Below are 24,905 nucleotides of genomic sequence, written 5' to 3' on the forward strand. Positions count from 1 at the left end.
ACCAAGTATTAATGAAATTATACCTATAAAAAATGAAATTATAGAATTAATATATGAACTAGGCCTTATTATTATATGTAGTTATTAATAATTGAAAAAAAAAAAACTTATCGTGAGATAGTTCTAGTACATCTTTTATATATACTAGGTGAGTATTCTAGATGCAGCGTAATTTTTCTTATTTTATTTCATTTATACTTTTTGTTTGCTTAACTTTTATTTTATAAATAATTGTAACAAAATTTTATATAATGTAAATTTTGCATCTTAATTATAGTACAAATTATATATTTATTATTATATTGGAGATAAGAGAGTAAGAATAAATCTTTAAAATGGGCATTATAGATTTTTGAACATTGTTTTCTTTTTTCTACTTTTTTTTAAAAATAAAATTTGTAATATACCTTTAATAATTAGGCTGATTAGGATTTTTGCCCCTCAAGCTTTAACACGTACTAAATCATACCCCTTAACTTTTAAGGTCGTTAAAAATGCCCCCTGAACTATTGAGATTGTTAGATTTAAGGACTTTTGTCCAATTTTAGTAAAAAAAAAATCTAACATAGATGAAAGTTCATGAGACATGATTTAGTACATGTCAAAGTTTGAGGGACATGATTTGGTAGATATCAAAGTCTGGGGAGCATGGTTTAGTACCTAAACAATCACTGAAATAGTAAAATTGAATGAAATTAGACAAAAGTCTTTAAATCTAACAATCTCAATAGTTCGGGAGAAATTTTTAACGGCCAGAAAAGTTCAAGGGAACATGATTCGGTACATGTTAAAATTTAGGGGGCAAAAATCCTAATTAGCCCAATAACTATAATGTGGACAATTATGAAAAAAATAGTTAAAGAATATTTCTAAATATTAAAGCGATAAAGGGTGTATTGGTGCACCATTTTTTAAGGGTTACACCGTAGATACTTTTTAAGATATATACTACTACTAAATTCTTAACATGTACTTATTTAAATAAAATAATATAAAATAAAAAAATTAGAGAAAATCCGTAGTAGGAACATAAAAGAGTATTTTGGTAAACCCATTATTTGTTTCGATATTTTGGAGAGTTTTTTAGTCCAATTTTTTTAATGATTCTCTCGTGTTATAGTTATTTAGGACCACCTCGTAAATTTTTAAAAAAATTCGAATAGTTTTACCATGCCGAAAAATAAAGTTAAAATAGTTGCTTAATACATATATAAAAATATCATGCATGCAACAAAATATTTAATTTTTTTAGCATTGTAAACTAAATTAATTGCAATATATTTGGTAATATATATTAGGTGGGAAAAAAAAGAATTCGATTAGGACATATGTAATTTCTGTTTTCGGGAATATACGATACCCTCGAATGAAGCAATAATAATTCCATACCACAAATGAACTTTAATTCATTTTTTTTCAATCATGAACTTTGATTAATTTTGTGATAATATAATAGCTATATTTTTTTTTATTATTAATTAATCAAATTTGATTATATCTAGCGCCAGTAGTCATGGCGACGGATCGATCAATATGTACAACAAAATATACGTTTTAAGTTTTTTGAACGCGTGTGGTAAACTGTAATATCAAGAACTCTTTTTTCGGTACTGTAAACTATTCAGAATTTTTCAAAAATTTACAAGGATGATACTGTAAATATAACGAACACTGCTATGAAAAAAAAAATTAAAACAAAATATTTCGGCATGTAATTTCGGACATAGAGATTAACTATGAAGTTGTAATTAGCATTTCTCTATTATGAATCTTCGATCGTATGCATGCCTCCTAATAAGCCAACACCTCTACTCCCTAAGGTTAGCCCCAAAATTAAACTATAATATTAATATTATACGGTCTTTGTGTAATAAAAAAAATATATTATTTAGTGATGTAATAAAAATATTTGCTTGCAACGTGTGGACCGTTAGCCAGGTGAGATGGTGCTTTATAATGAACCCTCAGAGGGTCACATGCTTGTCAACTCTACTCCCCAGGTTGGCAGCGTGCGGTGCTTCAGACTTCAGCCACTTGAAGCTCCTAACCATCTTATAGGAATGGTACCACGTCCCTATAAGGGTGGGCGGAGAGAGCACCATCCATATGACTAGGGAGTACGGCCCACCAGATGCATCCCAACTACTTTGCCCCACTTGGTTACAGGCCCACGTGACTGGACCCGGCGATAGGACTGTATAAAGTAATCAATATAAACATATTAAAAAAGCTATAACAAGTCGATGTGGGATTTTTTCTTCCTTAAACCAAACCAAATCAAAAGTTGTTCTTCTCAGTTAGTGTAAAAATGATGCTATCCGACTCTCCACTCCTCATCTCACTGCACAACAGAGTCAGAGAGACCAAAAACCTCTTTTTCCCTCTCGACCAAGGAACCCAATCACCGGCGGCGGCGCAGTTGCTTCGTCCTCTAAGACCGTGTATGTCGTTTTAGTATTTTTTTTTTCCTTTCTTTCTTTCTTTCTTTCTATGTCTATCTCTTCGTGCCTTATGTATGAATTTTTGTTATTGCTCGGTATTAGTTCTCATAGGGCTTGATTTTCTTCCTTCACGCTGGGTTTATCATACAATACAAGTTTAGAATTAATTTTTTTTGGCTTCGTGTTTCTTTTAACTCGTTGCATTCCATTTTTTAGGATTTAAATCTGTATAACATTTTCTGTATCGTAAAATAGCATAAAATGCCTGAAGGTTTCCACTTAGAACGCCCTCTGTTCGCCGGTGCCTTAACTAGCACCTTCCCTCAAAGGTTCCAGGTATTTTTTTTTCTTTTTATTTATTTATTTTATTTTAATTTTATCTCACAAAAAAAGTAATATTCGAGAAGTTCCAGATCATCAGGTGAGGACTGAGGAGCTATGCTTCTTTCTAGTTTTCACTTCGTTTCTTTGAATACCCAATTTTTCATTTTAAGCTTCTGGGCATTAAAGATTTGTTTTTTTTCTTTCACTTATGTTGTTTATTTATGCATTATTGATTGTTTTTCTTAATTATTTTGTGGGTTTAAAGGAGGTGTTTGTGGATCCTTCCCGGGATGAAAGTTTGATCTTTGAGATATTAGAATTGAAGGAAGAAGTTGGTGATGATGGAAGTGCTTCATGGTTTCTTCAAGACCTTGCCTCTGAACAAGAATCTGAAGGCTGCGTGGTAATTAAATTTTTCCCTATTATTGTTCACACTCATTAATTGTGTATTCATCTATCAATTGCTAACTTGATCATATTTTCCTTGTCTTAGATTGTTTATGGTTTTATTTTGAAAGGGTTATCCAATTTGTTTCGTATAAATGCGTACATGTTAATTTAGTCCTCTTCAGTTCTTATTCTCTAGTTTCTATCTATGTAAGATGGTAATTAAATGCCGATATATTATGATACTAGCTTTCGCAATATTTGGATATGAGAAAAGTTTCCCCAATAGTAGCTGAGATATGATTCAAACTATTGTGCCAAAGACTAATTTGCCTCAAATTAAAATTCAGGTGATTGAACAGTCAGCAGTGACTTAGGCCCCTGGACTGTGCTATAGGAGCACACCTGCTGTCATTATAACTGCAGTAGGCCAAATGGTATGTGTCCATAGTAATCTTTTAGGTTGTGTTTGCTGTTGGTTATGGGTTTTTACTTTCTTTAGTTTGCCTTCACATTTAAGTAATGGATGATTGGCCTTTGGTCTATTGTGTGGAATCATAAATGTCACCAACCTTGTATCTGTCGTAAACTTGTGATTATTGATGCTAGGTATCTGTTCTTCTACTTCCTTCAATGTGCCTCTTCTGTAGGGACAAAGATGAAAAAACAAAAGGGAAATTGTGTTCAAATATGTATATATTTCAACATTTTCTTTCAAGTAACCTTACATAATATATCCTTTTCCTTTCCTGATGACTGATATGGAATGGAAGAGAAATAGTGAAACAGTGTGCTGCTTCATCACCTGATTAATCATTATCGGTATTGAATATTTTCTTTCCAAATAATTTGTATTGAACTGCCATTAGAAACATTTACGAAGAACTATGATGATTGCAAGAAGTGCTTTTGAAGCATGGCTTGTAGTTTCTCCATTGCATGGAAAATATTCTTTGTTTATCAAACTTCCTTTGAAGAATCTCAAATTTAAACTGTATTAACCTTTTGGGCTCATATCAATTCATTATTTTGGTTACTTGAACATAGGCTATCTCTAAGGGACGGCAAGGTAGGGAAGCACAAAATGTTGTGAGGGTAAGTTATTTCTCTTCTTTTTTAAATCTAGTTTAGGATTTTCTTTCCACCAGCTAATAACGGTTTAGTGTTTCTGTGCTCTATTAATATTTTATTGTTATCTTGTGGGTATATGTTGCAAATGTTCGTCTTAAAGAAGTTAACACGGATATCCTAATTTCTGCATATGAGCCGATTCATATAAAGTAAGTACTAGGAGTTTGTGTTCTGCTGCAACAAGTTCTCGGTTTTTTGCTTTTCTTTCTGAGAGTACAAATCATTGATTAAATGCTATCACCTATACTTGAATAAATAACACCTAAAAGAAGAGCATCTACACATGAATATACTTACAACATTCAGTCAATTTATGCATATTAGTTGCAAGTGTAAAATTAATGCATCTTTTTCTTCCAAATGTTAAGATGTTGAATTTCAAGGATACAAATTTATTTCCTCTCAACATAAATTTTCCTGCCAGCAGTGCTTTAGTAATGTAAAGAGGCAGAGCATAATCTTCCTCCTCTGCACCCTCCTTGTGTTAGATTCTCCGATTGTGGTTCAGTTCCCAAATGTTTGAACAGAAATAGATGGTAACAACACTGTTTTGTGTTGTGTTAATATTTCCGACACCCTCACACTTTCCTTATTGTTTTCAGTCCATTGAGTGAAAGTGCTACCGCCGTCGGGGCTGGTGCTGCCACTCCTGCTGAGCTTTCTGGATGTGTGCCAATGCTTGAGGTCTTCAAACTTGCTGTCTCAACGTTTAAAGTCAACAACTGGGGCCTTTTTGGAAGTGTATAGATGAGTCATAGGGCCATGTATAGATTATACATGAATAGGGTGGTTGTTTTGGATTTAATGATTATTTTTTGTTCAGAAAGATTGTTGCCAGTCACCAAACTTAGTTTCTGTTGTCATCTTCCATTTTCTTTGAATGTTGAACTGAATGGCTTCTTGGTTTGGTGACTTTGGTCTCAGTCGTTTTTGTAGAGTCTGGATTGTTAAAATTACTTTCGGGTCGTCTTCCTCTCATGCCCTCTCTGCACTGGAGATGTTACTGTTTGTGTGCAGTTTTACACAATAAAAATAAACCCCTAGGGCTTTGTAAATGATATCACTTCTTGTTTTTTTTTAACAAAATTTTGTGTTTGATAAATTGACCAGAATTTCATTGAATTATAAAACTTTAAAACTTAAAACTTTTTGAAAGGACAGTTAGTGACCACATTTTGGGTAATTTTTTTTTCTTCTTTTTGTCATGTATTTTTTAACCTTTTATTTTAATTGATTCAACATGTACTTTTTAACTTGATGAAAGCGCTTTAAGGCCACTCTGGTTAAAGAAATATAACTAATTCGATGTTATATATAGTTTTTAGAAAAATAAAATTTATCCTAAATCTGCTTAAATACAATAGTATAAGTGCCCTTTCAGAAAAAAAAAAAAAAAAAAAAAAAAACAATAGTACATAATGCACAATGTTATTTAATAATCCCTTTACTTTAGTTAAATAACATCTCCAATTAAAGGTTGGAAATTGTTGGGAATAATTGTATATAAAAGTATGTTAAGAGTGAGACTAGTATAGTAACGCATACTTATTGAATGGGAAGTGAAGCTGGTTCAATAAGCATGATTAGCAGAAAAGGTAGTAGTACACCTAAAAAGAATAAAGAAATATAATTCTCTTAATTTCTGTGGAACTGATTAGTTTATTGGTGCTCATATAGTCATATGTTAGACATGGAAAACAAAGCACAGCAATATGTGTGTGTTGTCTTTAACACGTGGGAAAAGCCTTTGATGTCCTTTGGTAACTAACAACCATATAAAAAAACTTGGAAACTATGCATTTGATGTTCATCTTCTTAAAGAGTTCTTCAGTAAGCAAGTTCAATACTTCAACACTAAGCAGAGAAAGAGAAAAAGAATGTACAAGTCGAAGCTGCGGGAGCTTTGCCACAAGAATCAATGGGGTTTACCAAAGTACACCTCTATGAGATATGGGCCAGATCATAACCCTCTCTTTGGAGCCTCTGTTTGAGTCAATGGCATTTCTTTTGACTCTTTCGTCGTCTTCAAATCCAACAAACAAGCCCATAACCATGGTGCCATGCTTGCTTTTCTTCACTTCAATTCTCCACCTCCTGGTTCACTTTCTTTCCTTCTTTCTTGTGTTATATAATGGTTTGTCCCCAATTAGTTTCTTTCATTAAGCATATTGATTCTTATTCGATTGTGTCATCAATGGCATAGGCTGAACATGCTGTTGCAACACCTATGGTTGAAGAAAGCAACCAGAATCTTGATATTCGATCGAATGTTTCTGGCTTGAAAAGTGGTAAGGAGCTTCAACTTAGTAAGTTTTTAAAAGCTTTCTTAAGCTAACTTGATTTACCATACTCAGAAACTACTCCAAAAAAAAAATAATGATAATAATAATTGCTTGTTAAGTTAAACAATAGCTGAGATTATAAACCATATCATTTTTTGATGGTACTTCTTTGGCTAGTGATGTAGAAACATGTCTCTTAGAAGTATCATATTGCTATTAAAAGGTCATATGTACCTTTATATGTGGTGAAAGATTGATATAGAATAAAAAGGATTGTAAAGATTATGCTGAAATTTGTTGGCTGTAACATCCTTTTGCTTTTCATTATGGTTTAGATTCTTCAACAATAATCAAAACCAACAAGGGAGAACGAAGCATCGAAGAAAAACTGGAGATTCTCAAGATGCAGTCAGATGATTTGGGCATCAGTGTTGGTGATGGTGAGGAGACTAAAGGTACATAATTTCAAAGTATATGTATATATAATTCTATGTTATACAGAAAGGTAATTAGGTAGTATCTATTGAAGTGAAGTTATTTTTGTTGGGATTGTCAATAGTTTAATTTCTCGAGAGTATTATGTTTTAGTCCTAATATTTTAGATTTTTCATTATCTGCAATCATCCATAGTATTCATGTGTTTCTTATTTTAAACTATCAAAGTTCATGGTGTCAACTTCTATAAGTTACACAAAATTGAACTAAAGCACATTAGTCTTTGTTAGAAATGTTCTTTTGAACCCTTAAATTTTTTAAGACTAATGAAATTTCACTCATGTATATATATAAAACTATTGTCCAGTCAAGAAGCAACTGCAGAAATATGCTAGACAGAGAAATTTCGGTTTGCCAGTGTACTTTTGTGAATGTGATCAGTGTCCTGAGGCCACTCAGTTTATGGCAACAGTTACAGTTGGTGACCAAATTTTTGAGAGCTCTGGATCCTTCAACACTTCGAAAGACGCTGAAAGTGATACTGCAAAGGTTGCTTTAATGTCTTTCTTAATGGAAAACTTTCAAGAGGCAAGCACTCCAAAGTAGCTAAGAGCTTTTTCTTTTCTTCACAAATCTTTAGATGCTGCAAAGCTTGGTGTTTTATAGAACTGTAGTTGTATTTAGTTTTAGTGAAGAATGTTTAGAATGGGTTTCTATATTGGAATTTTCTTTCTCTTTTGCTTCGATTACATGTTCTGTTAAAGATCATATACGTGTGGATGAATATATAGAAAATTGTTAGTCTAATTTACTTTTTTCCATCTACAGGACGAGTCTCGAGTTTACAAGAATCTCTTGCAAGAGCTAGTTCAGAGAGAAGATTTAAGCACTCCAGTTTATAAAACTATAAAACGTGGTGAACCCCACAAGCCTATTTTCTTTACTAGTGTGGAGCTGGATGGAGAAATATTCCATGGGAAAGCAGCAAAATCCAAGAAACAAGCAGAGTTGGATGCTGCAAGGGCTGCCTATGTCGCTCTTCAGGAACGTAAGTCCGAAAAAACAGTTCATTCTTTCTAATTGATTCCTTTTGCTGACTCTAATCTTCTATGTTCAAGTGAATCTTATTTTGGTAGTTTGACTAGTTAGGATGTAGCAGCTTTACAAGTAAATCAGAAACTGGAATATACATTAAAAAGGTAACCAATTACCATGAAAATAGTAAATTATGAAATGAATAATGTGTTTATTTTCATGACATCTATCTTCAGGTGGATCAATTCAGAATGTCAACTTCACTTCCTCTAGTTTAGGAGCACATACTCCCAAATCAACTTGGAGCTCTTGTGTGGCCTATGACTTGGGGCAGAGTCTAAAACACCAATGCATTTTGGTTCCACATCAACCTCAGATTTATGTTGAAGCTAAAGAGAAGTTTGGTACATTAGCAGATTCAGCAGAAACCACTGTAAGCACAATGGAAGTGGACAACTCATACCCTGCAATAACATCTCATATGGTAAATTTGAGTTTATATTTTTTTTTTTTTTTGGTAAATTGCGGCATAAATACTTAATGTTTCAGATTTTATACACTTAAATACTAAATGTTTACATGGGTTTTTTGCACTATTTTTTGATAGTTTTGATACCTTTTACGACTTTTGTGCCTTTTTTGGCTTTTGTGCCATTTTATGGCTTGTCCCTATTTGTTTAGGGTAATTTTGTAGTTTGGTCAATTGGCAAGAGAAGTGATTTTGCTCATGATTTCTATTTCAACGACTTGTTCTTTTTTGACAGATAAGTATTTTAAGTTTAAGTCCTTATGTTAAATATGGATTTTTTTACTATTGTTATTTCACATTATCTTTTCATTATATTAAATATGATTTCTATTTCAACGACTTGTTCTTTTTTGACAGATAAGTATTTTAAGTTTAAGTCCTTATATTAAATATGGATTTGTTTACTATTGTTATTTCACATTATCTTTTCGTTATATTGTGTAGTAATAGAGTTTTATTTTGTTATTTTGTAGGTTATTTTGTGGAGGGCACCTACAATTACAGAGAATTACTAATAATCCTAATTTTAAACTTAATTTGTTTGATATAATTTTTCAACATTTTTATATTAGGGTGCTAGTTTATTTTTGGAAGCAAAAATACCTAATATTACAATTCTCTTACACCATTACTATCACTTCCGTTAACTCATAAATATGGACACGTGGATGGTTCAGATGCATTACATTTATTTTTATTTTATTTTAAAACTTAATATTCTTAATATCATAAACTAAATGCTACTTGTTTCAAAAAAAAAAAAAACCTGTTCTCATAACAATTTTTATATGATATTGGCACTTCAATTCGATAATAATGTTCCATATACTACACTGGTTCACTCAGCTACGGTAATTTAGTATTGCATCTCTCTTATTTTTTAAAAAAAAACAAATAATATTTAGTTTTTGATATTAAGAATATTAAATTTTAAAATAAAATAAATAGTGAAAATTACATAAAATATGAGATTTTGTAAAAAAGTTACAAAAATATGGCATTTATAGGTTTGCCACTCTTCTATGACATTTTTTCACATTTAAGACTTTTTATGGTATTTGATATACCATATTTTTGTAAACCTATTATCCAAACCCATATTTTATGTTTTTGTTTCCAACTTAATTAGTTTTATTTTTTTTAGTTTATTTTACACTTACATTTTAGGTTTCTTTTTATTTGGGAAATTTACACCAAATACTAACTTTTTTTCAAACATTACATTTATAATTTGATAAGGAAATTTTTATATTTATACTTTTCTTATTTTTCTTTTTTACTCTTTTTTACTTATTAAAGTTTTAAAAAGCTTTTTTTTGTCGTTTTTATATATTTTTTGGTCAATTTTGGCTCTATTTTTTCTTTTTATTTTTTAAGTCAGTTGTTGACTTTTTTCTTTCTTTCTTTCTCTTCTCTCTCTCTAATTTTCTTTTTTTTTTTTTTCTAATTTCTCTTTGTGTCTCTCTCTCTTTTTTTTTTTTTTCTCAAACTATTTTTTTTCTCTTTGTATATATATAAATATATAGGGCAATTTACACTAATATATACATTATATAATTTTATTACAATATATGTGCATAATAATTTATTTTCATATAATCATACATTTTATCTATTATGAAGAAAATTATTTTCAATTTATTATACAATATATAAATCGTAAGTATTTGATTATTTAATTTATTATCACTCATTATTATAGTTATTGAATGATATATTATTAATTATTTTATATTTTTATATAATTTTAAAAATCAACCATTATTATAAATATTGAAAGTTTGTATTTAGATTAAATCACTATTTAATTTTTTCCTATAAAGCTATTATTCAAATACATACTATATCCAAATACAATATACTCAAATTTTAAACATTTATGTTTATAAAAATTATAATAAGAAGATTAGTTTTTTTTTATTTATTTTTATTTATTTACAAGTGTTTTCTTTTTATTTGTATTTTTTGTATTATTATTTGTGTTATAAATGTATGCAAATTTTTTTGTTTATATTTTGTTGATATATTATCACATTTTTATTTATTGTAAATGATTCTCAATATTGATTTTTTCTATAAATAATTTTGTGTTCATTAAGTAAATCATATGCACATATACTTATCTACAATTTATGTTTTATTTTTTCTAATTAAATAATGTTTGAAGTTTATAAAGTTATGTTTGTTTATTTATTTTTTGATGTAAGAATTGTTTTTTAATAGATAAATTTATTCACTAACTCATTAGAAAATAATCAACATATAGAAACAATAGAAAAAATATATTTATTTTAGTATAGTATAAATATTAGCTATATGTCTATTTTTATGTTTACAATTATAATAAACATACCAATAATATAAAATATTTTGTATGTATATATGTGTTTCTTTTATTTTCTATTAATTAAACATATTAATTTAATAAACAAAATAATAATATTCACATAGGTTTATTATATCACTGTATGTGTGTCATGTTTATTTTTTAGTAATTGTTTTAGAAAATAAATAATATACATAAAAAAATTGTTTATCTTTTTTTTTTTTTGTGTCTTGTTTATTTTTTCTAATTAAATAATATTTAGAGTTTATAAAGTTATGTTTGTTTATTTATTTTTTGATGTAAGAATTGTATTTCTATAGAAACAATAGAAAGAAAAAATATTTATTTTAGTATAGTATAAATTAGCTATGTTTATTTTTATATTTACAATTATAATAAACATACTAATAATATAAAATACTTTGTATATATATGTTTATTTTATTTTCTATTTATTAAACATAAAATTTAATAAACAAAATAATAATATTCACATATGTTTATTATATCACTCTATGTGTGTCATGTTTATTTTTAGTAATTTTAAACATTGATTTATATTTATATACATTAATGTTTATAATTTTTATATTTATTTTATTGAAAAAAAAAACTTATTAGATTATAATAATTCATACTAAAATATATAATAAATATTTATTATTTAATAAAATAAATATTTAATTTGTTTATTTTTTATAAAACTATTTATTATTTATTTAATTAATTTTACGGAATTATTTATTTTGAATTTTTATTATTACTAATATTTAAAATATTAATATAATAAATATAAGGATAAGATATTATAAAATAATATTACCAATATTAATTACATTAATCTATTTATGGTAATTAGTTTAATCATTAATGATTTATATTATTTAATAATTAAAATATATGGTTTTATGTAATAAGTTTTCAAAATGTATAAATTTTTTAAATAATTTTTTTTTGCACATTTTTTGTAATTATTTTGTTTTTGTTGTACATTTATGAAAAAAGTCTTATATATAATTAGTGTACATTTTTGTATCTCATTTTTTTTTACAGAAATTAAACTTGTTTTTCTTTTATTTAAACTACTATTTGTTTTTTTTTGTTAAAAACTAATTATTTTAATAAAAACAGCAGAAGAAAAAAAAACCAGTTTCATTAAAATCATCGTGAAAAAAAAAGCAATATAAAAAATCATAATCTCAAAAGAATACAAACTTTAAAAACTAGTTTCATCAACATTGAAAAGAAACTATTAATTTCATTAAAAGAATAAAAAAAATTGTTTCATCAACAAGATAATGAAAAAAATTACAATCTAAAAACGATACTACCTTTAGAAACTAGTTTCATCAATATTAAAAGAAACTAATTATTTCATTAAAAGAGGCAAAAAAAAAAAATAGTTTCATCAATAACATAATGAAAAATACACAATACCTAATAGAACTAAACTTTTACAAACGATACTAAATTTAAAAACCAGTTTTGAACATATAAATTTTATATCAATACCTAATAACCAAACTTCTAACTTCATTCTTTATTTTGGCATTTAATTTTTATTTGCTTGCTCAAAAAATATAATTGATTTAAACATACATTATGTAGCAAATATAACAAAGAGAAAAAGAAACTAAAATCAAAGAGAAAAAAAAGAAACAAAAAAAAATTAAAGAGACAAAAATGCAATAAAAACCATAAAAGAATAACAAAAAAAAAACAATGGAATGTGAGAAACCAGTTAGTAAAACAACCAAAATAAAAACAAACAAATAAAAACCAGTTTCTTGAAATAATCAAATAAAAAATTGAAACTTAAAACTCAATTATGAACAACAATAAAAAAACAGTTATGAAAACTAGTTACTTAAAAAAAAACAATTATGAAAATAATAAAATAATATGTGTGTCAGAAACTGATTATTTAAAATAAAATAAAAATTGTTGTTCAAATATCATGCAATAATAAAACCAGTGTAACGCCCTTACTTACGTAAAATAAGATGCCATAAATAAACTGGCGTTAAGATACTAATGTTGCCTTTATTAAAAAAATAACAATTTTCAAAACATGGGTACCCGATTAAAAATAAAGTATTACCACTTAGGGAAAACTAATAGAAAATTTAAACGACAACATCCTCGATAAGTTTAATAAATTAAAAAAAAACTTTCAGCGGAAGATGGCCAAGACCACACGCAGTTACATGATCACACGAGATACACCCCATGCTGCCCGGACTCAACTTGTCACCGAAAGCTTACAGACTTACTTATCTGCACATAGGGGGGTAAATAAGGGGTGAGCTGCAAAGCCCAGTAAGGAAAAACAAAATACTATGTACCAACATTCACACATCATAGCACAAACATATACATCAAACATACAATAAACTAATCATAAGTATAAATAGAGGCAGCCACACAAATACTGAAATACCACACACTCACACTCCAGCTTCCATACAAATCTGGAAGTCTTACGTTCTTAACCAGAACGCAGTACCAATAACCAGTGCACCCTTACGTACACTGCCTCACTTACCACATCACCATACATGTGTGGTTTCCAACCACTTCCAAGTACCTGAACATGATTAAACAGCCATATACAATCCATCGACAAAACACTAATATTTCACCGAAACTATCACATTCCACAGTTTCAATACAATTTATTCAAGCACTCATACTAGGTACTCAAACCATATAAAAAGCAAGTATAAAGTATAATTATTTTTCCTTACCTCAACTCCGCTGTAATTAATTCCTACGATACCTTCTAGGCCCTATAACATTTAACGAAACCCTTAGTCCACCGATAAACTCAATATATTTATTACTCTTCTTTGTACGGACAACTTTAGCCTAGAATTTGACTTATAAAACGTTTGAATTAGAAGTCAAACTGTTCACAAAGTTTTTAGTTAATTGAAAGACCTTTCTAACGATATAAAGATCATCAAATGCGGGCATCCTTTTTCAATAAACTAGCAAGACAAGCTACACTATCTCCGTTACATGTACTCAACAATACCTTCCACTCGTTCTTAACCATTCCTCGGCTTCCATTGGATCTCGAGCCCCCTTCAAAATTTGGTGGGTGTTGCTTGCGGAACCTTTCATATATTGGTTCCCATCGACCCTCCGCACAGCGGGTATTACACCGGCAAAAATCGATGTTGTCCTTGATTGGGTTGTTCCTGACGGTTGTGAGCCTCTTCATCTCGCTTCCTAATTTCTTCCCTGAGACGAGCAACTTCTTGCGCCAAATCTTCTTGTTGTGGTGGCACCACTACGGGGCGTTTTGGTGTTCTTGGCCAACTACCCCAGCAGGGACTTCGTGGTTGCCCCCACCTTGACCTGGTTGTTGTCCATTTACAGGGGCATTTTGATTCTCCTGGATCACCGCCTCGACAGGTACATGCTGGTTTCCCCTGCCTCGACCGCGACCTCGACCGCGAGCACCTCCTCGCCCCCGACCTCTAGCTCGGTCTCTTACAGCTGCTCGACCTCGACCGTGAGATTCTTTCTTCTCAAGGGAACCAAGTATTAATGAAATTATACCTATAAAAAATGAAATTATAGAATTAATATATGAACTAGGCCTTATTATTATATGTAGTTATTAATAATTGAAAAAAAAAAAACTTATCGTGAGATAGTTCTAGTACATCTTTTATATATACTAGGTGAGTATTCTAGATGCAGCGTAATTTTTCTTATTTTATTTCATTTATACTTTTTGTTTGCTTAACTTTTATTTTATAAATAATTGTAACAAAATTTTATATAATGTAAATTTTGCATCTTAATTATAGTACAAATTATATATTTATTATTATATTGGAGATAAGAGAGTAAGAATAAATCTTTAAAATGGGCATTATAGATTTTTGAACATTGTTTTCTTTTTTCTACTTTTTTTTAAAAATAAAATTTGTAATATACCTTTAATAATTAGGCTGATTAGGATTTTTGCCCCTCAAGCTTTAACACGTACTAAATCATACCCCTTAACTTTTAAGGTCGTTAAAAATGCCCCCTGAACTATTGAGATTGTTAGATTTAAGGACTTTTGTCCAATTTTAGTAAAAAAAAAATCTAACATAGATGAAAGTTCATGAGACATGATTTAGTACATGTCAAAGTTTGAGGGACATGATTGGGTAGATATCAAAGTCTCTGGGAGCATGGTTTAGTACCTAAACAATCACTCGAAATAGTAAAATTGAATGAAATTAGACAAAAGTCTTTAAATCTAACAATCTCAATAGTTCGGGAGAAATTTTTAACGGCCAGAAAAGTTCAAGGGAACATGATTCGGTACATGTTAAAATTTAGGGGGCAAAAATCCTAATTAGCCCAATAACTATAATGTGGACAATTATGAAAAAAAAATAGTTAAAGAATATTTCTAAATATTAAAGCAGTAAAGGGTGTATTGGTGCACCATTTTTTAAGGGTTACACCGTAGATACTTTTTAAGATATATACTACTACTAAATTCTTAACATGTACTTATTTAAATAAAATAATATAAAATAAAAAAAATTAGAGAAAATCCGTAGTAGGAACATAAAAGAGTATTTTGGTAAACCCATTATTTGTTTCGATATTTTGGAGAGTTTTTAGTCCAATTTTTTTAATGATTCTCTCGTGTTATAGTTATTTAGGACTACCGTAAATTTTAAAAAAATTCTGAATAGTTTTACCATGCCGAAAAATAAAGTTAAAATAGTTGCTTAATACATATATAAAAAAATATCATGCATGCAACAAAATATTTAATTTTTTTAGCATTGTAAACTAAATTAATTGCAATATATTTGGTAATATATATTAGGTGGGAAAAAAAAGAATTCGATTAGGACATATGTAATTTCTGTTTTCGGGAATATACGATACCCTCGAATGAAGCAATAATAATTCCATACCACAAATGAACTTTAATTCATTTTTTTTTTCAATCATGAACTTTGATTAATTTTGTGATAATATAATAGCTATATTTTTTTTTATTATTAATTAATCAAATTTGATTATATCTAGCGCCAGTAGTCATGGCGACGGATCGATCAATATGTACAACAAAATATACGTTTTAAGTTTTTTGAACGCGTGTGGTAAACTGTAATATCAAGAACTCTTTTTTCGGTACTGTAAACTATTCAGAATTTTTCAAAAATTTACAAGGATGATACTGTAAATATAACGAACACTGCTATGAAAAAAAAAATTAAAACAAAATATTTCGGCATGTAATTTCGGACATAGAGATTAACTATGAAGTTGTAATTAGCATTTCTCTATTATGAATCTTCGATCGTATGCATGCCTCCTAATAAGCCAACACCTCTACTCCCTAAGGTTAGCCCCAAAATTAAACTATAATATTAATATTATACGGTGCTTTGTGTAATAAAAAAAAATATATTATTTAGTGATGTAATAAAAAATATTTGCTTGCAACGTGTGGGCGTTAAGGGTGAGATGGTGCTTTATAATGAACCCTCAGAGGGTCACATGCTTGTCAACTCTACTCCCCAGGTTGGCAGCGTGCGGTGCTTCAGACTTCAGCCACTTGAAGCTCCTAACCATCTTATAGGAATGGTACCACGTCCCTATAAGGGTGGGCGGAGAGAGCACCATCCATATGACTAGGGAGTACGGCCCACCAGATGCATCCCAACTACTTTGCCCCACTTGGTTACAGGCCCACGTGACTGGACCCGGCGATAGGACTGTATAAAGTAATCAATATAAACATATTAAAAAAGCTATAACAAGTCGATGTGGGATTTTTTCTTCCTTAAACCAAACCAAATCAAAAGTTGTTCTTCTCAGTTAGTGTAAAAATGATGCTATCCGACTCTCCACTCCTCATCTCACTGCACAACAGAGTCAGAGAGACCAAAAACCTCTTTTTCCCTCTCGACCAAGGAACCCAATCACCGGCGGCGGCGCAGTTGCTTCGTCCTCTAAGACCGTGTATGTCGTTTTAGTATTTTTTTTTTCCTTTCTTTCTTTCTTTCTTTCTATGTCTATCTCTTCGTGCCTTATGTATGAATTTTTGTTATTGCTCGGTATTAGTTCTCATAGGGCTTGATTTTCTTCCTTCACGCTGGGTTTATCATACAATACAAGTTTAGAATTAATTTTTTTGGCTTCGTGTTTCTTTTAACTCGTTGCATTCCATTTTTTAGGATTTAAATCTGTATAACATTTTCTGTATCGTAAAATAGCATAAAATGCCTGAAGGTTTCCACTTAGAACGCCCTCTGTTCGCCGGTGCCTTAACTAGCACCTTCCCTCAAAGGTTCCAGGTATTTTTTTTTCTTTTTATTTATTTATTTTATTTTAATTTTATCTCACAAAAAAAGTAATATTCGAGAAGTTCCAGATCATCAGGTGAGGACTGAGGAGCTATGCTTCTTTCTAGTTTTCACTTCGTTTCTTTGAATACCCAATTTTTCATTTTAAGCTTCTGGGCATTAAAGATTTGTTTTTTTCTTTCACTTATGTTGTTTATTTATGCATTATTGATTGTTTTTCTTAATTATTTTGTGGGTTTAAAGGAGGTGTTTGTGGATCCTTCCCGGGATGAAAGTTTGATCTTTGAGATATTAGAATTGAAGGAAGAAGTTGGTGATGATGGAAGTGCTTCATGGTTTCTTCAAGACCTTGCCTCTGAACAAGAATCTGAAGGCTGCGTGGTAATTAAATTTTTCCCTATTATTGTTCACACTCATTAATTGTGTATTCATCTATCAATTGCTAACTTGATCATATTTTCCTTGTCTTAGATTGTTTATGGTTTTATTTTGAAAGGGTTATCCAATTTGTTTCGTATAAATGCGTACATGTTAATTTAGTCCTCTTCAGTTCTTATTCTCTAGTTTCTATCTATGTAAGATGGTAATTAAATGCCGATATATTATGATACTAGCTTTCGCAATATTTGGATATGAGAAAAGTTTCCCCAATAGTAGCTGAGATATGATTCAAACTATTGTGCCAAAGACTAATTTGCCTCAAATTAAAATTCAGGTGATTGAACAGTCAGCAGTGACTTAGGCCCCTGGACTGTGCTATAGGAGCACACCTGCTGTCATTATAACTGCAGTAGGCCAAATGGTATGTGTCCATAGTAATCTTTTAGGTTGTGTTTGCTGTTGGTTATGGGTTTTTACTTTCTTTAGTTTGCCTTCACATTTAAGTAATGGATGATTGGCCTTTGGTCTATTGTGTGGAATCATAAATGTCACCAACCTTGTATCTGTCGTAAACTTGTGATTATTGATGCTAGGTATCTGTTCTTCTACTTCCTTCAATGTGCCTCTTCTGTAGGGACAAAGATGAAAAAACAAAAGGGAAATTGTGTTCAAATATGTATATATTTCAACATTTTCTTTCAAGTAACCTTACATAATATATCCTTTTCCTTTCCTGATGACTGATATGGAATGGAAGAGAAATAGTGAAACAGTGTGCTGCTTCATCACCTGATTAATCATTATCGGTATTGAATATTTTCTTTCCAAATAATTTGTATTGAACTGCCATTAGAAACATTTACGAAGAACTATGATGATTGCAAGAAGTGCTTTTGAAGCATGGCTTGTAGTTTCTCCATTGCATGGAAAATATTCTTTGTTTATCAAACTTCCTTTGAAGAATCTCAAATTTAAACTGTATTAACCTTTTGGGCTCATATCAATTCATTATTTTGGTTACTTGAACATAGGCTATCTCTAAGGGACGGCAAGGTAGGGAAGCACAAAATGTTGTGAGGGTAAGTTATTTCTCTTCTTTTTTAAATCTAGTTTAGGATTTTCTTTCCACCAGCTAATAACGGTTTAGTGTTTCTGTGCTCTATTAATATTTTATTGTTATCTTGTGGGTATATGTTGCAAATGTTCGTCTTAAAGAAGTTAACACGGATATCCTAATTTCTGCATATGAGCCGATTCATATAAAGTAAGTACTAGGAGTTTGTGTTCTGCTGCAACAAGTTCTCGGTTTTTTGCTTTTCTTTCTGAGAGTACAAATCATTGATTAAATGCTATCACCTATACTTGAATAAATAACACCTAAAAGAAGAGCATCTACACATGAATATACTTACAACATTCAGTCAATTTATGCATATTAGTTGCAAGTGTAAAATTAATGCATCTTTTTCTTCCAAATGTTAAGATGTTGAATTTCAAGGATACAAATTTATTTCCTCTCAACATAAATTTTCCTGCCAGCAGTGCTTTAGTAATGTAAAGAGGCAGAGCATAATCTTCCTCCTCTGCACCCTCCTTGTGTTAGATTCTCCGATTGTGGTTCAGTTCCCAAATGTTTGAACAGAAATAGATGGTAACAACACTGTTTTGTGTTGTGTTAATATTTCCGACACCCTCACACTTTCCTTATTGTTTTCAGTCCATTGAGTGAAAGTGCTACCGCCGTCGGGGCTGGTGCTGCCACTCCTGCTGAGCTTTCTGGATGTGTGCCAATGCTTGAGGTCTTCAAACTTGCTGTCTCAACGTTTAAAGTCAACAACTGGGGCCTTTTTGGAAGTGTATAGATGAGTCATAGGGCCATGTATAGATTATACATGAATAGGGTGGTTGTTTTGGATTTAATGATTATTTTTGTTCAGAAAGATTGTTGCCAGTCACCAAACTTAGTTTCTGTTGTCATCTTCCATTTTCTTTGAATGTTGAACTGAATGGCTTCTTGGTTTGGTGACTTTGGTCTCAGTCGTTTTTGTAGAGTATGGATTGTTAAAATTACTTTCGGGTCGTCTTCCTCTCATGCCCTCTCTTGCACTGGAGATGTTACTGTTTGTGTGCAGTTTTACACAATAAAAATAAACCCCTAGGGCTTTGTAAATGATATCACTTCTTGTTTTTTTTTAACAAAATTTTGTGTTTGATAAATTGACCAGAATTTCATTGAATTATAAAACTTTAAAACTTAAACTTTTTGAAAGGACAGTTAGTGACCACATTTTGGGTAATTTTTTTCTTCTTTTTGTCATGTATTTTTTAACCTTTTATTTTAATTGATTCAACATGTACTTTTTAACTTGATGAAAGCGCTTTAAGGCCACTCTGGTTAAAGAAATATAACTAATTCGATGTTATATATAGTTTTTAGAAAAATAAAATTTATCCTAAATCGCTTAAATACAATAGTATAAGTGCCCTTTCGAGAAAAAAAAAAAAAAAAAAAAAAAAAAGAAAAGAAAACAATAGTACATAATGCACAATGTTATTTAATAATCCCTTTACTTTAGTTAAATAACATCTCCAATTAAAGGTTGGAAATTGTTGGGAATAATTGTATATAAAAGTATGTTAAGAGTGAGACTAGTATAGTAACGCATACTTATTGAATGGGAAGTGAAGCCGGTTCAATAAGCATGATTAGCGAGAAAAGGTAGTAGTACACCTAAAAAGAATAAAGAAATATAATTCTCTTAATTTCGTGGAACCGATTAGTTTATTGGTGCTCATATAGTCATATGTTAGACATGGAAAACAAAGCACAGCAATATGTGTGTGTTGTCTTTAACACGTGGGAAAAGCCTTTGATGTCCTTTGGTAACTAACAACCATATAAAAAAACTTGGAAACTATGCATTTGATGTTCATCTTCTTAAAGAGTTCTTCGGTAAGCAAGTTCAATACTTCAACACTAAGAGAAAGAGAAAAAGAATGTACAAGTCGAAGGCTGCAGGAGCTTTGCCACAAGAATCAATGGGGTTTACCAAAGTACACCTCTATGAGATATGGGCCAGATCATAACCCTCTCTTTGGAGCCTCTGTTTGAGTCAATGGCATTTCTTTTGACTCTTTCGTCGTCTTCAAATCCAACAAACAAGCCCATAACCATGGTGCCATGCTTGCTTTTCTTCACTTCAATTCTCCACCTCCTGGTTCACTTTCTTTCCTTCTTTCTTGTGTTATATAATGGTTTGTCCCCAATTAGTTTCTTTCATTAAGCATATTGATTCTTATTCGATTGTGTCATCAATGGCATAGGCTGAACATGCTGTTGCAACACCTATGGTTGAAGAAAGCAACCAGAATCTTGATATTCGATCGAATGTTTCTGGCTTGAAAAGTGGTAAGGAGCTTCAACTTAGTAAGTTTTTAAAAGCTTTCTTAAGCTAACTTGATTTACCATACTCAGAAACTACTCCAAAAAAATAATGATAATAATAATTGCTTGTTAAGTTAAACAATAGCTGAGATTATAAACCATATCATTTTTTGATGGTACTTCTTTGGCTAGTGATGTAGAAACATGTCTCTTATAAGTATCATATTGCTATTAAAAGGTCATATGTACCTTTATATGTGGTGAAAGATTGATATAGAATAAAAAGGATTGTAAAGATTATGAAATTTGTTGGCCGTAACATCCTTTTGCTTTTCATTATGGTTTAGATTCTTCAACAATAATCAAAACCAACAAGGGAGAACGAAGCATCGAAGAAAAACTCGGAGATTCTCAAGATGCAATGATGATTTGGGCATCGGTGTTGGTGATGGTGAGGAGACTAAAGGTACATAATTTCAAAGTATATGTATATATAATTCTATGTTATACGTAAAGGTAATTAGGTAGTATCTATTGAAGTGAAGTTATTTTTGTTGGGATTGTCAATAGTTTAATTTCTCGAGAGTATTATGTTTTAGTCCTAATATTTTAGATTTTTCATTATCTCTAATCATCCATAGTATTCATGTGTTTCTTATTTTAAACTATCAAAGTTCATGGTGTCAACTTCTATAAGTTACACAAAATTGAACTAAAGCACATTAGTCTTTGTTAGAAATGTTCTTTTGAACCCTTAAATTTTTTAAGACTAATGAAATTTCACTCATGTATATATATAAAACTATTGTCCATCAAGAAGCAACTGAGAAATATGCTAGACAGAGAAATTTCGGCTTGCCGGTGTACTTTTGTGAATGTGATCGGTGTCCCGAGGCCACTCGGTTTATGGCAACAAGCATGCTTGGTGACCAAATTTTTGAGAGCTCTTGGATCCTTCAACACTTCGAAAGACGCCGAAAGTGATACCGCAAAGGTTGCTTTAATGTCTTTCTTAATGGAAAACTTTCAAGAGGCAAGCACTCCAAAGTAGCTAAGAGCTTTTTCTTTTCTTCACAAATCTTTAGATGCCGCAAAGCTTCGGTGTTTTATAGAATCGTAGTTGTATTTAGTTTTAGTGAAGAATGTTTAGAATGGGTTTCTATATTGGAATTTTCTTTCTACTTTTGCTTCGCTTACATGTTCTCGTTAAAGATCATATCTCGTGTGGATGAATATATAGAAAATTGTTAGTCTAATTTACTTTTTTCCATCTACGGGACGAGTCTCGAGTTTACAAGAATCTCTTGCAAGAGCTAGTTCGAGAGAAGATTTAAGCACTCCGGTTTATAAAACTATAAAACGTGGTGAACCCCACAAGCCTATTTTCTTTACTAGTGTGGAGCCGGGATGGAGAAATATTCCATGGGAAAGCAAGAAAATCCAAGAAACAAGCAGTAGTTGGATGCCGCAAGTGGCCGCCTATGTCGCTCTTCGGGAACGTAAGTCCGAAAAAGCAGCTTCATTCTTTCTAATTGATTCCTTTTGCCGACTCTAATCTTCTATGTTCAAGTGAATCTTATTTTGGTAGTTTGACTAGTTAGGATGTAGCAGCCTTTACAAGTAAATCGAAACTCGGAATATACATTAAAAAGGTAACCAATTACCATGAAAATAGTAAATTATGAAATGAATAATGTGTTTATTTTCATGACATCTATCTTCAGTGGATCAATTCAGAATGTCAACTTCACTTCCTCTAGTTTAGGAGCACATACTCCCAAATCAACTTGGAGCTCTTGTGTGGCCTATGACTTGGGGCAGAGTCTAAAACACCAATGCATTTTGGTTCCACATCAACCTCGCATTTATGTTGAAGCTAAAGAGAAGTTTGGTACATTAGCAGTATTCGGCGAAACCACTGTAAGCACAATGGAAGTGGACAACTCATACCCTGCAATAACATCTCATATGGTAAATTTGAGTTTATATTTTTTTTTTTTGGTAAATTGCGGCATAAATACTTAATGTTTCAGATTTTATACACTTAAATACTAAATGTTTACATGGGTTTTTTGCACTATTTTTTGATAGTTTTGATACCTTTTACGACTTTTGTGCCTTTTTTGGCTTTTGTGCCATTTTATGGCTTGTCCCTATTTGTTTAGGGTAATTTTGTAGTTTGGTCAATTGGCAAGAGAAGTGATTTTGCTCATGATTTCTATTTCAACGACTTGTTCTTTTTCGAGTATAAGTATTTTAAGTTTAAGTCCTTATGTTAAATATGGATTTTTTTACTATTGTTATTTCACATTATCTTTTCATTATATTAAATATGATTTCTATTTCAACGACTTGTTCTTTTTTGACGATAAGTATTTTAAGTTTAAGTCCTTATATTAAATATGGATTTGTTTACTATTGTTATTTCACATTATCTTTTCGTTATATTGTGTAGTAATAGAGTTTTATTTTGTTATTTTGTAGGTTATTTTGTGGAGGGCACCTACAATTACAGAATTACTAATAATCCTAATTTTAAACTTAATTTGTTTGATATAATTTTTCAACATTTTTATATTAGGGTGCTAGTTTATTTTTGGAAGCAAAAATACCTAATATTACAATTCTCTTACACCATTACTATCACTTCCGTTAACTCATAAATATGGACACGTGGATGGTTCGTATGCATTACATTTATTTTTATTTTATTTTAAAACTTAATATTCTTAATATCATAAACTAAATGCTACTTGTTTCAAAAAAAAAAAAACCTGTTCTCATAACAATTTTTATATGATATTGGCACTTCAATTCGATAATAATGTTCCATATACTACACTGGTTCACTCAGCTACGGTAATTTAGTATTGCATCTCTCTTATTTTTTAAAAAAAAACAAATAATATTTAGTTTTTGATATTAAGAATATTAAATTTTAAAATAAAATAAATAGTGAAAATTACATAAAATATGAGATTTTGTAAAAAAGTTACAAAAATATGGCATTTATAGGTTTGCCACTCTTCTATGACATTTTTTCACATTTAAGACTTTTTATGGTATTTGATATGCCATATTTTTATAAACCTATTATACAAACCCATATTTCATGGTTTTGTTTCTAACTTAATTAATTTTTTTTTTTAGTTTATTTTACATGTACATTTTAGGGTTTCTTTCTATTTGAAAAATTTACACGAAATACTAACTTTTTTTTTTCACACATTACAGTTATAATTTGACAAAGAAATTTTTACATTTATACTTTTTTTAATTTTTTTTTCTTTTTTTTTTTAGTTTTTTACTTATTAAAGTTTTAAAAAGCTTTTTTTTGTCGTTTTTATATATTTTTTGGTCAATTTTGGCTCTATTTTTTCTTTTTATTTTTTAAGTCAGTTGTTGACTTTTTTCTTTCTTTCTTTCTCTTCTCTCTCTCTAATTTTCTTTTTTTTTTTTTTCTAATTTCTCTTTGTGTCTCTCTCTCTTTTTTTTTTTTTTCTCAAACTATTTTTTTTCTCTTTGTATATATATAAATATATAGGGCAATTTACACTAATATATACATTATATAATTTTATTACAATATATGTGCATAATAATTTATTTTCATATAATCATACATTTTATCTATTATGAAGAAAATTATTTTCAATTTATTATACAATATATAAATCGTAAGTATTTGATTATTTAATTTATTATCACTCATTATTATAGTTATTGAATGATATATTATTAATTATTTTATATTTTTATATAATTTTAAAAATCAACCATTATTATAAATATTGAAAGTTTGTATTTAGATTAAATCACTATTTAATTTTTTCCTATAAAGCTATTATTCAAATACATACTATATCCAAATACAATATACTCAAATTTTAAACATTTATGTTTATAAAAATTAT

General features: G+C 30.0%; 2 protein-coding genes and 1 pseudogene across 2 annotated transcripts; all 3 read left to right on the plus strand.

Moving 5' to 3' along the window:
- Window positions 1-1,917: 1,917 nt before the first annotated feature.
- On the plus strand, window positions 1,918-9,246 carry LOC133034727 (double-stranded RNA-binding protein 3-like). Its single transcript, XM_061110067.1, has 9 exons — window positions 1,918-2,441; window positions 2,658-2,777; window positions 3,031-3,168; window positions 3,503-3,589; window positions 4,200-4,432; window positions 4,886-7,020; window positions 7,368-7,588; window positions 7,829-8,048; window positions 8,272-9,246. The coding sequence occupies exons 6-9, from the start codon at window positions 6,969-6,971 to the stop codon at window positions 8,574-8,576; spliced, it is 798 nt and encodes a 265-aa protein (XP_060966050.1). The 5' UTR covers window positions 1,918-2,441; window positions 2,658-2,777; window positions 3,031-3,168; window positions 3,503-3,589; window positions 4,200-4,432; window positions 4,886-6,968; the 3' UTR covers window positions 8,577-9,246.
- Window positions 2,309-5,030, plus strand: LOC133034104 (uncharacterized). The gene is made up of 6 exons (XM_061109124.1): window positions 2,309-2,441; window positions 2,544-2,578; window positions 2,697-2,777; window positions 3,031-3,168; window positions 3,762-3,844; window positions 4,886-5,030. The coding sequence occupies exons 1-6, from the start codon at window positions 2,309-2,311 to the stop codon at window positions 5,028-5,030; spliced, it is 615 nt and encodes a 204-aa protein (XP_060965107.1).
- A 7,139-nt stretch (window positions 9,247-16,385) lies between the features above and the next one.
- Window positions 16,386-19,823, plus strand: LOC133034728 (uncharacterized; annotated as a pseudogene).
- The last annotated feature ends 5,082 nt before the right edge of the window (window positions 19,824-24,905 follow it).

The sequence above is a fragment of the Cannabis sativa genome, chromosome 2 (genome assembly GCF_029168945.1).
Source record: "Cannabis sativa cultivar Pink pepper isolate KNU-18-1 chromosome 2, ASM2916894v1, whole genome shotgun sequence".
Lineage (NCBI taxonomy): Eukaryota > Viridiplantae > Streptophyta > Magnoliopsida > Rosales > Cannabaceae > Cannabis > Cannabis sativa.

Excerpts from the sequence above, each read along its gene's own strand:
- LOC133034104 (XM_061109124.1), top strand. The coding sequence starts at position 2,309 with ATGATGCTATCCGACTCTCCACTCCTCATCTCACTGCACAACAGAGTC. Across the intron at positions 2,442-2,543 it reads GCTTCGTCCTCTAAGACCGT|TTCTCATAGGGCTTGATTTT; the intron begins GTATGTCGTTTT and ends GCTCGGTATTAG. Across the intron at positions 3,169-3,761 it reads AAGAATCTGAAGGCTGCGTG|GTATCTGTTCTTCTACTTCC; the intron begins GTAATTAAATTT and ends TATTGATGCTAG.
- LOC133034727 (XM_061110067.1), top strand. The coding sequence starts at position 6,969 with ATGCAGTCAGATGATTTGGGCATCAGTGTTGGTGATGGTGAGGAGACT. Across the intron at positions 7,021-7,367 it reads TGATGGTGAGGAGACTAAAG|TCAAGAAGCAACTGCAGAAA; the intron begins GTACATAATTTC and ends ACTATTGTCCAG. Across the intron at positions 8,049-8,271 it reads CTATGTCGCTCTTCAGGAAC|GTGGATCAATTCAGAATGTC; the intron begins GTAAGTCCGAAA and ends ATCTATCTTCAG.